The sequence below is a fragment of the Platalea leucorodia genome (assembly GCF_965183815.1).
Source record: "Platalea leucorodia genome assembly, chromosome: 3".
Lineage (NCBI taxonomy): Eukaryota > Metazoa > Chordata > Aves > Pelecaniformes > Threskiornithidae > Platalea > Platalea leucorodia.
Window position 1 is genome coordinate 77684452 of NC_138825.1, and position 14853 is coordinate 77699304.

At 42.0% G+C, this 14853-nt stretch overlaps 1 protein-coding gene across 3 annotated transcripts in view; it reads right to left on the minus strand.

The window, feature by feature from the left end:
- Nucleotides 1–3848: 3848 nt before the first annotated feature.
- Nucleotides 3849–14853, minus strand: part of AFG1L (AFG1 like ATPase) — a 74115-nt gene continuing 63110 nt past the window's right edge. For 2 of the 3 annotated variants that reach the window (XM_082307081.1, XM_082307080.1), the window contains 3 exons: nt 10984–11124; nt 9144–9257; nt 3849–8401 (listed from right to left, as the gene is read on the minus strand). In XM_082307081.1, coding sequence (XP_082163207.1) covers nt 8267–8401; nt 9144–9257; nt 10984–11124 — 390 coding nt within the window. In that variant the 3' untranslated portion in view covers nt 3849–8266. Of the gene's footprint in view, nt 8402–9143; nt 9258–10182; nt 10241–10983; nt 11125–14853 lie in introns of all 3 variants that reach the window. The other variant, XR_014227688.1, reaches the window with a different exon arrangement.

A 14853-nucleotide genomic window follows, 5' to 3' on the forward strand; every position in this document is an offset into this window, starting at 1 on the left:
AAAGGAGCGGGGAGCTGGGGTGTGGAAAAGAGAGAAGAGCAGCCCCTTCAGGAGAGACATTACTGGAGCTGCAGATGCACCTGGGTGTGCAACCAGAGCCGGGGACCGATGGGCTGCAGCGGGGATTTCAGGGGCTGGTCCGAGCTGCTGGAGAGGTGATGAGGGGGAAGCCCTGAGCACCGAGACCTCCCGCAGGCTTAGCCCGTGTCTCCCGATTTGCAGTGGGCTTTCAGCTGTACCACGAGCCATTCTGCCCCGAAGGGAGAGCTTCATCTGTCCATTGCAGGCTGTTTGGAGGGGAAGGGGCCAGCAGGCAACGTGTTCAAAGAGAGCAGCCCTGTTTTGGATCAACACAGAGAGCGGGGCGTGGGGGACAACACAGAGGTGCCACCACACCAGTCAGAGGGAGGCGCACATGGTGGCAGCCCTCATCTGCTGAGCTTGTGCCCTGGGAGAGATGGCAAAGCTGGGGTGGGGAGGGACACTGCTCCCCCACCCTGAATGGTGTCTGGCTTTATTTTTTTCCCCACAGACATCCTTGATTAGACCAGCTGCTGCCACCTTCCCCACACACCTCATCTCAGCTGAGTCCTTAGACTGCGAGGGCCGCAGCGTCCCTGCCGCAGCATCCCCACCATACCTGTGAGCAGGGGGCAAGCGCCCGCGGGAGAGGCCAAGGGGGGAGAGCGAGCCCAGGTGCACCATGCACCGGAGCCATCTTCCCACCAAAACCGGCCAGGCGGCTGTGACTGAAATTTAATTTGCCTGGTGCGTTCAGTGGACATTTTAATCAGCATTTCCTACAATCTACTTGGCAAAGAGGCTCAACTGGCAGCTGCCTGACTGAATGGGCTTTGCACCCAGTCTAACCTTCTCCATTCGCAATTTCCAGTGCTGGAAAACCTCTCTGTCTCACTCTCAGAAGTTTCTATAGCAATCACGGCCATCCTAGCGAAGCACTGAAAATGGCAGCCCATTCAGATTGTAATTTTGCTGGACAGTAATTGCTCCTCTCTCCATTGGCCTCTGAAATGTTACTTTTCGGGAGATATCAACCACAACTGGAAGAGACTGGTCCTCTGCCTGTGTTTTCAAGAAACTTCGTGTCCGTCCCCCCCCCCCAACTAACTTTGTTAGCTGTTTGCAGCGTGTTTGAACCTTGACTAAGAGGGAAGGGTTGCTGGGCACACCGTACCTCAGCTGCAGGAAAGACGATGCTCTTAACAAGCCTGCAGGAAAAAACCTCGCCGCCCAACATGTCATGTTGTGACCTGAACATTATCCATCGCTGTAGGTAGAAAAAGTTACACGAGTGTGTTTGGCCTTACTAATTGTACAAGACTGGAGGATACAAAGGGAGCTTTTTCTTCATGTCATTGAGCTTACTTTTCCTGGTTCAGTTAACTTCAGCTTGAACAATCACTTGATCTTTTGTTCCGTGCTTCATCTTTCAGCAGCTGTGATCGCTCTTAATTACTGTGACACTGAAGGACCGCACGCTAAAAATATATTAAGTAACAGAACGAAAGGTTTTGCTTCTTGCAAGAAGAGGATGTGGCAGCGGTATACCCCAGCTCGCGAAGGAATCGATCAACCATTTCTCAAGCTCTTCTAATAATCTTTCCCTATACTTTTATGGCTATTGTTGCCTGCTGGAAAAATTAGCTTGAAGCTGAGTAAGGGGAATTGTGGATAAGTGTTTGCAATTTGGCTTTGGACTGACACAGTGTGATTGCACTCAAAGAATTTGAAGTCTTTGCACTGGCAGCAGTACTTGAATCTGGGAATATAGGATTCGCATTGGAAAAGAGTGGATTTTTATAACGATTTAAATGAACAATTTCAGCTAGAGAGTGGATTAACAGAGCCAACTAAACCCTTCACCCTGACAAAGAACTGGCGGGAGGACTATAGAAACTCATCCAAAATTTTACCAACATGAATGCAGAGTAATAGGTCAGTGAGAAGCATTTCTGTATTTTAATGGCGCTCTTAGAATTCAATTCAATTTAAAACAAAAGTTGTTTTACAAATACGTGGAGAATGCAGAAGGCTGGAGAGGGAGCAAGTGGCCTGCATCCTCCATCTGCTCCATCCTCCCTCTACTCTCGTGTACGGGACTGCCACTGCAACTCCTCCTTCTCGGCAGACGGAAAGGCAAACGCAGGCACTGCCCTAACCCACGGGCCAGAAACGTTTCCCGTTCTGCAGGGGCATGGATGCACCCCCAGACCCCACACCCCTGCGTGCCAGAGCAGCGGGAAACTCCAAGCCCAGGGGTCTCGAGGAAGCTGAGCCTCCACAGACCTGTGCTCCTACCTCAGCAATGAGGTCGCAGAACAGCAGGAGAAAGATGTAGTATCCCAAGAAGAGCAGCGCTCTTCTCCGTTAAGAGATGGACACATTGGGGATCGCTCATCTCTGAGAGGAAACGGATCGGGGGGATACGAGAGAAACCTCCATTGGACAGACAGAACTGCCAAGGCAGATTGGCTGCATCTGTTCCTCAAGTATCTTGGAAGAGCCAGCGAAGCATGCAAAGGGACATTTTTTGAGCAAAATTTCTAATTAAACCCTGATGGCTGACTGCTGCAGGATATTTGAGGCCAAAAAAAAAAAAAAAAGAAAAAAAAAAAAAGAAGGATCTTATCTTAAATCAGTCTGGAGAAGGATTAACAAGGCATGCAACTTTGGGCAAGGATGCAGCCTCCTGCTTCACAAACCTGTGTGAATCTCTAACGGGGTATTAGGAAGTTTTCTGGATGCTCTTCTCCAACACTGGATACTGCACTGCTGCAAGGAAGATACTGGAGCAAGTTGGTCACAGCTTGATATTCAACATGACGATCCCTCTCTTTGGAAGAAATGGGGAGATTGAAGGCTTCCAGTAAAAGGTAGGGGGGGAACATCTGGAGAAAAAAATAGAAATTGTTCCAAAATCAACCCCCTCCTAAAATATTTAAAAGTGCTGGTTTCTCAAGCCCAAAGCGTGAAACACCGTTGGCCATCTGTCAGGAATACGGACCTGCCACTAGCATCCATGGAGAAGCGTCACGCCGCAGCCTTGCTCTCCCACCCACAACACCAAGAGGTGCTGCGGAGGGCACCCGCGCTGGGGTGCTGCAGTGACCCTCGGACCCTCCCCACCCACCAGTGCCGGCACTTCTCCACCTGCCCAAATGTTAACTAACTGCTTCCCAGGGGGGATTTTGAAAGCTTGCGTAAAACCTGTAACAACTAACCACAGAACTAATTCGCTGAGAGCAAAAGCAGATCTTGAACAGTAAGAATCCCAAATGAACAGAAAAAAAAAAAAAAGAGCACTTTAATCATGGTTTGCACTCAGCTGGAGCACCCCACCCTCAAGTTGCTGGAGAAGAGAGTCAGAGAGGTGGAAAAAAGGTTCCAAAACCAAAACCAAAACCTAGGGCTGCCGGCAGCAGGAACCGAGGAGGACAAGTCCAAACTGCTTCTGGAGGAGGACCCTTCAGACGAGCCCTGGCTACGCCTACCAAAAGTGGAGCCACGGGTAGGGCAACGGCCTGTGGTGCCACAGCTCATCCGGGCAACCAAGTGCCCAGAAACTGGCAGTGCTGCCACTCCGGGGTTGACCCCTGGAGACGAGAGATAAAAAAAAAATGTCACTAAGTAATTAGCACAAGGCCTATCTATTCAGAACACATACCTTAAAATAGCGTGAATAATAAGTGAAATGTTTATAAAATCAGGATTTATTAATTTTTCTTTATTACAACATAAATTCTTCTCAAATAACAGAAGGGTTTAACAGTGTTCAGTTTGTTATATATTAGACTCAAAACGACATATTTAAAAAAAAAATTCTCAGTATACAAGGAAAATCCCAACAGAATTTACAAAGCCACTGTAGCTCACAAATACAGGAAAACTAAGGTTGTAAAGAAACATATAAGCAATTTGTCATTACAGGTAGAAGAAAAACTACATGAATTGGTTAGGGTTTTAATCACAAACCTCAGAATTTTTTTCTTTAAAATAGATGCATTATTAAAAAAAAATCATCACTACAAAGAGGCATGTGGTGTTTAGTTGATAGCATTAATTCTGTAACCCAAACAAGGAAACTAATCCACTTTGAGTAGCTAAATTATTTTTTGCACTGTTTACATACTTTACTGAAGTATTTTCAACCCAGAGCCTCAGCAAGCATCTTAGAATATTAATGAGTGAAGCCTGGCAGAACTCCAGTGTTAGCAAATAAGAAAGTAACATCATTCCCACTTTAGCAACAGGGAAACTGAGGCACTGGGATTATTCAGATCCAGGTAACTGCAATAAGAAAACTCCTGGATCTTGATACTCTGAGATGGGTCTTGATGGAGAGACTAGCCTTCCTCCTTGTTAGACGGCTGGTGACCATGCTGAGCACTGTTTGAAACCTGGTCAGTTTTTTTCATGTTTAAAATGCTGCAAAATAGGTGACATCTATCCAGCTATAGTGTCATTATGATCACCTTTACTCAAAAAAAGCCATTAACGGTTTTCCTTTTTTTAGATCAAAAAGCAACAACAGCAAGAAGCGCATCTTCGATCCCTCCAAAGACCTGCGGGAGGCAGCTGTCTCGTTACACCCAAAATAATGCAATTGTTCCCTCTATCTGCACCAAGGTAAATAGAGAAAACCAGTAACTTTGAAAGACAGAATTGCATTATTTATTAAAAAAATATAAGTAAGAGCTACTGCACAAGAATGCAAAATGAAAATACAACTTTAAAGATAAAATGTCTATATGGATACAGTAACTGTGCTCACAGGAGCCGTAATTTAAATTTTCAGGCATTGGGAACATTCCTTCGTCAATCAAGTATTTGAAGTAAGTTAGCTGAGAGATTCTCAGCCAGGATGTGGCCTTTATAAACCAACACAAAATGTTTCACGTGGTCCATAATCACAAGGATTTTACTTCCCGTGACAGCAAAATATCATACCACATCAATAAGGTTACTTGAAAAGAGCTTTAAAAATAACTCAGCAATAATGTTTGCTGAATGACTAAAAGGGAAATAAAAACAGGTTGCAGATCTGAGATGAAATGAATTTGCAAGTTAAGAAAAACCTAAAAAGCCAATACTTGAACTTGGGATAGAAGCATCCAGCATAAATCCAGCAATTTTAAGGCCATTAAGGAGTGTGCATCATTTACTCACAGGCATCTCACTGTTTACGTTTTGGCAACTAAAACATCTTAAAGTGGGAATAAAAAGGCAGGCACTGCTGCTGCCTGACAGCAGGGAGGAGCAGGCCAGGCGGCAGGGGCCAGGACTGCTGGGAGTGCCCTGGGGCAGGACATACCTGGTGTCCTCCATCGTGCCCCAGTGACAGATTCTGCCCAGCGCCAGGTGCCTGGAAGTTGCCTGGCCTCATAAGCAGCCTCACCCCAATTCACTATTGGAAAGAGACTCTATGCATGCTACAGCAGTATTAGCAGCATCGTAAAATAAGCATATAGGGCCTCACTTTCTTCAGGGAAGTGGACAGACATAAATAGGCTTGTTCTGTGGTTGCTGTGGGGATCTCTGCCCCGGCATCTGGCCTGGCTGACAAATTGGTCCCATCAGTCTTTCCTTGTGGTCCTGACCTGAAAGTGGCAATCCACACTCTGCAGTGCAACCACAAATACTGCACAGTGATTTAAGTAGCTTTTCTTGTTTACAGCCTCTTTCAGCCCCAAAACCTTTCTGGAATATTGCCCATTTTTTCTCCTTGATTACTGCCGGCACCTACCAACAGATGGCTTCCTTGCTGGCCAAGGAAAGACTGCACTGTGGTTTTATTTAGGAATATGCCCTGGAAGCCACGCTGGCTCTGTAAGCTTTTGGGAACTTCCCTCCTGTGGTTTGACAGAGCTCACCTACATCCCAGGAGGCCTTCAGTGATACTTGAGTCCCACTGCATTTAGGAGCTTCCAAAAATCTGGAGTATCTGCATTTGGGATGGGTGCTCAGATTGCAGAAAAGCCTCAAATACCGACAGGCAAAGCTGCGCCAGCTGGAGCACAAGCACCTCTGCCCAGGGAGCTGCAGGGAGCCCCTGGTTAAACGAGGCTGGTCATCACCCACGCAGACCGTGGAGAAACGCTTCACTTCCCGGGCCTGAGACAGTCTCCGTGGGAATGCAGAACCTGCCAGGACCTCTGCTCTCACACGTCCCAAATGTCTCACCTGTGTTCTGCAAGATTATGCACTTCCCCTGTACCATGCGATGGAGGAGGACATACAGGCTAAACATAAACAGCTTTTAAAATAACGCAAATAAATATCCAGATGCAAGATGCTTTAGGGTATCTACCACCACCTCCCATTTTCCCGCAATACATTCTGGTTCAGACAAAGCAGGAGGCATCTGAAGGCTACTAGAAAAAAATTCAAGGCTGAAGCTTCAGGAGAGTTATCAGCACAGGCCCAGGCTGATGAGTATAGACTGCCATGTATAAATATAGAACCATACACACTTAAATTACATATATTAGTTTTATCTATATTTATATATATGTATAAATTAAGTATACATATGTGTGTGTATATACAGACACACATGCATGAATCTCAATAGTCCCTCTGTTGAGAAACCTAATAAAAATCTCTGAAAATATAAAGCAAGTATTTGGTTATTCTTAAGTATAAGCAATGTATTCTGATTAGGTTTTTCATAAATATGCATTAAAATTCTCCATGGTAGTCACCCTTGTGGGAATAACAACATAGTTGCCTAAGTTGTAAACTATATTTATAGGCTTTAAAAATTCTCTGAAGAACAGGTATAGCCAGTATAAGTAACTTCCAGGGCAAACAGAAGTGATCAGAACAGAAAACCAGACTTGAGCACACGGCTCCAAAACATCTGTGTTGCCATAACACATGCAACTGCACAGGACCTCTCCAGTCTGCCCCCTGAAAGTCCCTTTTAAAGGCTTTCTGTAATTGTGACGGGGGTTACGATTGAAACAATTTAATCAGGCTTAACAAAGGCAGAGAAGAAAATTTTTGGTAACAGATACAGTACAAGAAAAAGGTCATGCTGCAAAATCCAAGAAAACCCCTCAAATTTGGGGACTGTGTGTTATATATCTCCTCCCTAAGAAATTAGGGCAATCTTTTCAGTCCATCTGCATAATATTTTTCCCTACGGAGGGTTTCTAAATAAGCTCTTAAAATGACTTTTTATAAAAATACAGTATAAACCAATACACGCAATACCATATTTTGTTTCGGCTAGATTAAAACCAAGAATGATACAATTGCATTTTTAACTAAAAGAAAGTTTCCAGCTACAAACACGAGGATGGGTGATGTGTTTTGGGGAATTAGTTAATATCCCATCTTTTCCATAAAACACGTTCCTGTTGCAAGATGATGAATTGCCCCAGCAGTACTGCTCCCCTCAGACGAGAGCCAGTGTGCTAGCAGCAATGGGAGGTTTGGTACAGATGAAGCCTGAGAAAATTCAGGGTAGAGAGAGGTCACTGGTGTAGAGGCAGCATATCCAGGCTTGCAAGAACTGCAAAATTTAGGAAGAGTATTAACTTGCACTTACATGTTACAGTATACCCTGTCTTATTATAGTTTCTTTTCCCATCCAAGATTACTTAGATCTTAATCCTGTGCGGTTTCAAGTACCTTCAAGCTCCTCCTCAGGCTTCTCTCTTGGTTCAAACCGTCAGTTTTCAATGAACCAGACTGAGCAACAGTCTGATTACAAGAAACTCTTAGAGCCTGAAAGTCAGCAGATGGCTACACGCAAAAAACAGGAAAAAAAAACCAAACCAAAACATGCTACAGAAGTCTTCCAGGATTCTAACAGGGACCTATACAGTATCAGGAGTTTCATAAAGAAAAGCATCTGATCTTTCCTTTTTGCAAACTGCATTGTACGTGACAGAAGCAGTGCATGAACCACAAAGTGCCCTCTTCACGTGACATTACAAGTCTACTGTGAACCCTGCATGGCTCATTAACTTTGCCTCTAGACCAATTTTCCAGAAAAATTCTAACCCCATTAAACTTCCTGAACATCAAAGTTGTATTTTACAGAAAAGAAAATGAAGGCAAAATTTCACATGTCCACACACTGGTGGCACAGAACAATAACCGACTCTCCTTAAGCACAAAAAACAACTGATGAAAGAAAACATGGTCCAGATGATAAAGTGCAATTATTATTTCAGTTGTGCTAAAAAGCTTTCCAATTCTGTAGTTTTACTTCTTGATGATTTTACTCAATTTTTCATTATAACGGTTTTTTGCTTCTGTCCCCATCTTTCCAGTACTGTTCAGTCTGCATTTCTGTAAGCCGTGAGACAGTACGCTGAAAGGCAAAGATTTCCTCTTCTCCTGTGAACATGGAGAGTCCTTTGGCAGAATCCTACATTAATACACAAGAACAGCACCACAGAACTGTGAGAGACATAGCTGTACCGACGTGCACCCTGTCTCACTTCTAAGGCCGAGTGCTTCACAGGCTTTGACAACACAAGACAGCAGCATGGCACCAAGAAAATAAAATTGGTGTCCAAAAATTACAGAAAAACACCCATTTCAGCTAGGTAATCCTCTGAAGGAACATAGCAAAACAGTAATTTGGGTTTAAAACAACATGGTGACATGTTAACCATCTATGTTCACTTTTCTGTTGATGAATCGTATACTGATTTAGACAAATAATTTAAAAATTCATTAAAAATAACTAGATTATAGGGAAAAGGAAAAACAGAATAAGGAACATGCAAAACAGTACTGTTTGTGAGCATTTGTAAGGCAGTCCTATATAGTCTAGGAAGAGGTAGAACAGACCATCTTTTATTTCTGTATTTTAAATGTAGAGGCTAAACTTAAATCAGTATTTTCATACATGATTGAACAGGTATAATGATTAACCATCAAAATGACCCTAAAACTTATGCAAAATGGTTCTATATATTGTAACATTTTCTTTGACTATGAATAAATAACGTAACATGCAATTATGAGAGTGACAGATACACTGCAGAAAAAGCAGCAAATCGCTAGTTAAATGTTTACTTGATTCCTCTTCCTAAAATGCTGCTGTAATTATGAGACCAAAACCAATTTTGTTACAAAAGGGAGACGATGTTAATATCATGTACCTGGCTCAACTCCAAATCATCCATCAACACTCTGTTGTCCTCTAGCTCACCATTGTCATGTTCTACCAGGAACAAGCTTTGGAGAGGAGTCACCGCAGAACAAATAATACGCACCTGAGAGAAGGAAAACAGGCAACAATATCATCGCTTGGGCTTTACAGAAAAGGGATAAAATACATGTTTGATGAAAAGCAAACTTCAAATTGCAACCTTGGGTTTTTTTCAGGTATTTTCCCTATCTCTTATTAGCACTGCTGTTACAGATTCACCTTAGTCATTTGGAGTATTAACCTTACAGGACCTTTTTCTCAATAACAACTCATGTAACTTTTACTCAGAGAACAGCATAACTGTGCTATTAAATACTCAGAATCTCTGCTATACAGGCAATGAGTTCACAATCAAGTTTACTTTCTAAAATAACAGCTATAAAGTGTTAGCCACCAATGCTTTCTTTCCCCTCGTAGTTACATTCCTCTCAGCAGGTAGAGTGCACTGCACACATATTTCCATCTAAAGAATGTTTAAATTCCAAATTCCCCAGAAGGCTGAGTGGAGCCACTCTTGCTTTCACCTATGCTACTCAAGTGCACATTATTTGCTAATAACAATAACGATGCTGTTTTCATATCTGCTGGGAGGAGACGCAATGTGCAGTGAGATACAGTATCCCTGGGGGGCTGCAATGAAGACAGACCAAAACAGTATTACAGAGGGAGACACTTGCTGAGAGCATGCAGGCAAAATGTTTGCATTGTGGACAGGTCTCCACAAATACGCTCTCTCGGGTATTTTTTCCAAACAACTACTTGTGACGGGAGTTTAACACTTGTGTTTTTCCTATGGAGGTAGTAACAGAAAGCAGCTGTTTGCTTGCAATTCTTCATGCCAGCACATAGAAAGAGCAGACCACTCCACTCCCCCTATTTCTAACACACTATTATTAGTTTATAAATTTTATCATATCCTCTTAGAAATTGTCCATTTCCAAATCATAAAGCACAAAGAATGTGGCTGACTTGAATGAGACTATGCATACACTTAGTTAGTTCAATATCTTGCTGAATCGGGGCCTTTCTGATCATCTTGCTGGGACTCTGGGGAAAAAAAAAATCTCAATCGATATTTCCTGATTGCATAAATATTTAAGTGTGTGCCTATATAATCACACATAAGATAGGGTTTCATATCTTGTATTACTTTTAAAAAAATCATCTTAAACATGAACTTCTCTTTGTTTTAGTAGCGCTGATTTTGCTTCCATGATTGAAACCTCTGTAAATCCACATGAGGTGCTGCATTTATCATTACTATTCCATTAGCAGTTCTGCAATCTAATGTAAAGCCTACAGTGACTGTTTCCTTATAAACTTAATAATGTAACTATACTATTAACTCCTCAGTACCCTGTTCAGGAAGGCACTGATTCCTGACCAACTGCCCATACAGATTAAAATTTAAAAAATTTAAATTTACTCCAGCACAGTTGGCAGCACAATCTTTCATTATTAAAACGATGACATGGCTTCTGTGGTTTTCCTGGGTTAGGAAAGAAATAACATCACTATTCAAGAAAGGCAAATGAGCTCAGGCTTTTATTTATGGTCATGCTTATATACTCACAGAAATAAATAAAAAAAACCCAACTCCTTATTTGCCTTTATTGAAATGGGGCCTTTTTTTGTGAAGCTAGAATGATGTTTCTTTGCAGTGCTACTTCATTCTGCTTATGTTTTCCAAATCATTACTACAGAAAGCCTTACTTCAAACCAATTCTAACAGTCAGGGTTTAGGGCTCCCAATATTATACCTATACATATAGGAACGGCTTGGTTCTCACCTTATGCTCATAAAAGGTATCAATAAGAGTAATGAAACGACGAGCTTGTGTCCTTTTTGCCATTGTAAGAAGTGGTATGTCACGAACAAAGACCGTGTCAAAATGCTCCGATATCTCCAAATAGTCACTGGCCCCAAGAGGCTGAAACAAAACAAACCACAAAAAATGGAAACCCATGATAGAATGATACATAAACACTGTATCTTGAAATACTACAATTAGAGAAGAGAGGATGTAAAGTTCTGATTATATTCTTATTTTTGTTTCTTCATATCTTGCTTCAGGAATGCTTGCTTGCCTTTACTGACATAGGTATATATGGATGCTCATTCATACTGTTGGCTTTACCTGAACAGTGTTTGATAATTAAAAATATGGCTCTTCTGCATCCTGACAATGTCATGCTCTCTCTGACCCCCTCAAACAAAACAATCACTATAAACTAATCCATAGAAGAAAAGAAAAAACATGGTTAAGCTACAAAGTCAGCCTGAAGCATAAATAATTTGAACAGCTATTAGGATGCTTTCCAGCAGCAAGATTTTTAAACGCAAATGCATAGGCTAGTTAATAAATCATAAGTAGACCTGCATTTAGTTTACCCAAGACTAACCCAGACTGAATAAAAATCTTATGTTCTAAGTACTGAAAGCAACAGGACAAACAGACAAAATGCAATTTTGTAGCAGTTCCTTTGTTCATGGTTTCACCTGTCATGATGACGTAAAAATCTTTAATAAGAACTTACTAGTTTCTACTTGTGTATCTAAACCATCAAGAGAAGATACGCACAAATAGTAGTAGCTCATTCAAGTACACATTCCAATACACTCATTTAAAAGTACTTTTTCATTACATGGAAGATAATTTTTTCTGCAAGATCTACCCTATCAGTACTGCAGGCAGCACTTTATCTTGAGCTATTAAGTCACCGTATTTCGGAGAAAAACTTCATACTCCTGAAATTCATCCCATTAGTTTTACTTGTGCAAGTACTTCAGTATCTTGGATGCAACTACTCCATAGAGCAAGAGCAGCAGCATTTTGCATGATAATGTCACAGCTTCCTTCCCAGCTAATGAAATGTGCTGTACCCACAGTATCATATGGTTATAAAGCACTGCAATACTGCTAATACCTTAAAAACAGTAAATGAAAAATATTTTCTCTAAAATTGCTAGACAAATTTGCTGTAGGCCAAGCATAACTGCTTGACTAGAACCCTTCTGCAAGAAGTTATTTTGAGCAATTATTAATGGCTGTTCATGACCAGGACTTTGGGTTTTATTTAGATGCAAGAATGAAAAACCCGTATAAATGGTCTATGCGTGAGCACCGGAGAGCGAAGCCCTGATGGCATTCCAAAAGTTCTTCTGAAAATTAATGGGAATAAGCTAGAGCTTCTCACCAGCTACCCCCCCAGCAGGTATTAAAGCCTCTGACTCTAAGCCAGTTCTCCCATTTGCAGTCTCATGAATCACCCTGCTGTCCCATTCACAACCACGCAACTTCCCCGTGACATCTATATAAAAGAATTATTACAAAAACTTCCAAGTGTTTTTAGCAGTATTTAAGAGTAGTACATACTACATCCTCTCCTCAAAGTTACATATACTGTTTATTTTCTCCCTCCATTTCAGTCCCCCAGCCACTACTACGGACTTCTTAACCAGAAACCAAGAAATTAATCATCACGAGGGCCACCAGCAACAGCTTCATTCATCACCTCTGAAAAAAATCTCATCTGGACAAAGAGTAGCTGAACTCAAAATGTTTTGACAAAATAAAGCATGAAAAGGTTCAAGAAAGTGAAAGGAACTGCTGGATGGAAACATTACAGAGCTAGCCCACTGCATATCTCACCATCAGATACAAGCGACAGCCAGCTGGACATCGTATCAAGTGCAAAAGAAAACAACGGAAGCACTAAAAGCAACACAACTCGGATGCTGCTGGAGATTTTAAGATTGGTGGTAAGCAAATGGTTTCGGTAATGGTAATTTTTATTCCGTACTTAGGACTGAAGTGTTGTTAAGGACAGAGAGACCAAGTATGCCTGCGTGCCGAGTACCCGAGAGGGACAACAGCAGTGATCGAATTGTATGGGAGAAAGGAAATAATTTCTCATGTCTCTCTTTAGGTAAGAAATTACAGACATCACTGCTATTCAGGTTCACTCTTTTATCACATGAAGAGCCCAAGCACTCTTCTGCTGAAGCCCCAAACCCTGAGGAATTATTCTGTATTGCCCCAATGTGATATACTTTCTCACCCAAACCATATGAATACACTCTCCTCATTTGAAGTACAAAGTATCAAATATTAAAAGCTGGCTTGTAAAATAAATAAATAAATAAATAAAAATTGAAGGCTTCCAACTTTTGCAAAATCCACAAACCAAAGTGCCCAACCGCTGAGCTATGTATCTAAGAACTTGGTGGGCACCTTGGTGGATATCCACACATGAAAACGAAAAACCTGGGGCGCCGGAGAGAAGAAACAGGTGGAGGACAAAATTAAGGCTAATGCATTTCAAATTGGAAGAAAGGAAGATGGAATATTTTGCTTTTTATACAGACATGAAACCACAGTTCATAGAGGGTTACAATATGCATCTTTATCACAGCCAAACAAGAATTTAATCTACTTCAGCAGTGCAAAAAGCAGGCAATTCAAAAATTCCTCTAATAAAGGACATAAAAGGCAAATCATTTTGAGCTGTTTAACAAGAATTTCTGAAACACCTATGCCAGTGCTAAGTGATAATAATCTGTAAATGTTGGCAGAAACGTGCCTCTGGACACTCCAAAATCTTACAATCAGAAAAATCTGAGCCTAGCAGCCAGGAGTATTTTAATAGAGTAAGTTTGTACCCCTCTGCCAAGACTCAAGTCTGGCGAGATGCAACTGAAACTCCGAGTCAGTCTGTCTGTCATTATATATGGCTCAGTTGCCATCAGCTGTAGTTCTTTACATACAGGAGTTCTCAAACCCTCTCCTTTCAGAGTTTAGAAAGACATAACCCTGGAGATGAAGACAAAGCTTTTAATCTTGTTTTCAACATGACTTGCTCTCATCTTGGACAAGTCCTTTAATTTCCTTCTGCCTTACTCTACTTACTGCAAAAAGAAGGAACAACTAGCAAATTTGCAAATGCTCCGGGGACAGTTTAAAGCCCTTTTTGTATTCCTCTAACCTTGCTATTGGCCTGATTTCCACGCTACCTGCAATTGCTTCGAAGCTTTTCTAACTCACCAGCTACACTCAAAATGCTCGAAACGCAGGAGACCACGATGCAGCGTCTCAAGACACCCTGACAGCGTCTCAAGCCACATTCTCACTGGCCTCTTGCCCTTGCAAAACTGGCAGGAGGCTGGCACAAGTACCTGTGTACCAACTCTGTGCCACACAGAAAAGGGAGCCAGGGAAAATGGGTTCAATGCCAGATTACACCACTGCTAGAGATTCTGGGGGTACAGCCCATGTACAGAAGCTCCACTGAGGAGCAGATTTCTGCTGTTTCAGCAGCCAACAGCCCTCCCCTCCCCTTTCCAGTACTGCCTACAGGGCCCTTTTTCCTCACCTTGCAGCAAGTACTGGCTGGGTCCCGACGGCCAACGATACAGGCTTGGGACAAGATGACAAGACTAGTGGCAAATGATTGTAGACACTTACCGTTGTCCTCTGTATAACCCTCCAGGGCTGAACTGTATTTTACGAATCTCACCCAGTCACAGAAAGTATTCCCTTTTAGTCAGTAGCATACATGAAGCTATTACTTCCTCTGAAGTTGCTAATGAAGCTACAAATCCTCCTAATATTGACGCATATATATGTAATCCTCTTATTAAAAGTTTAGCCTGATTAATC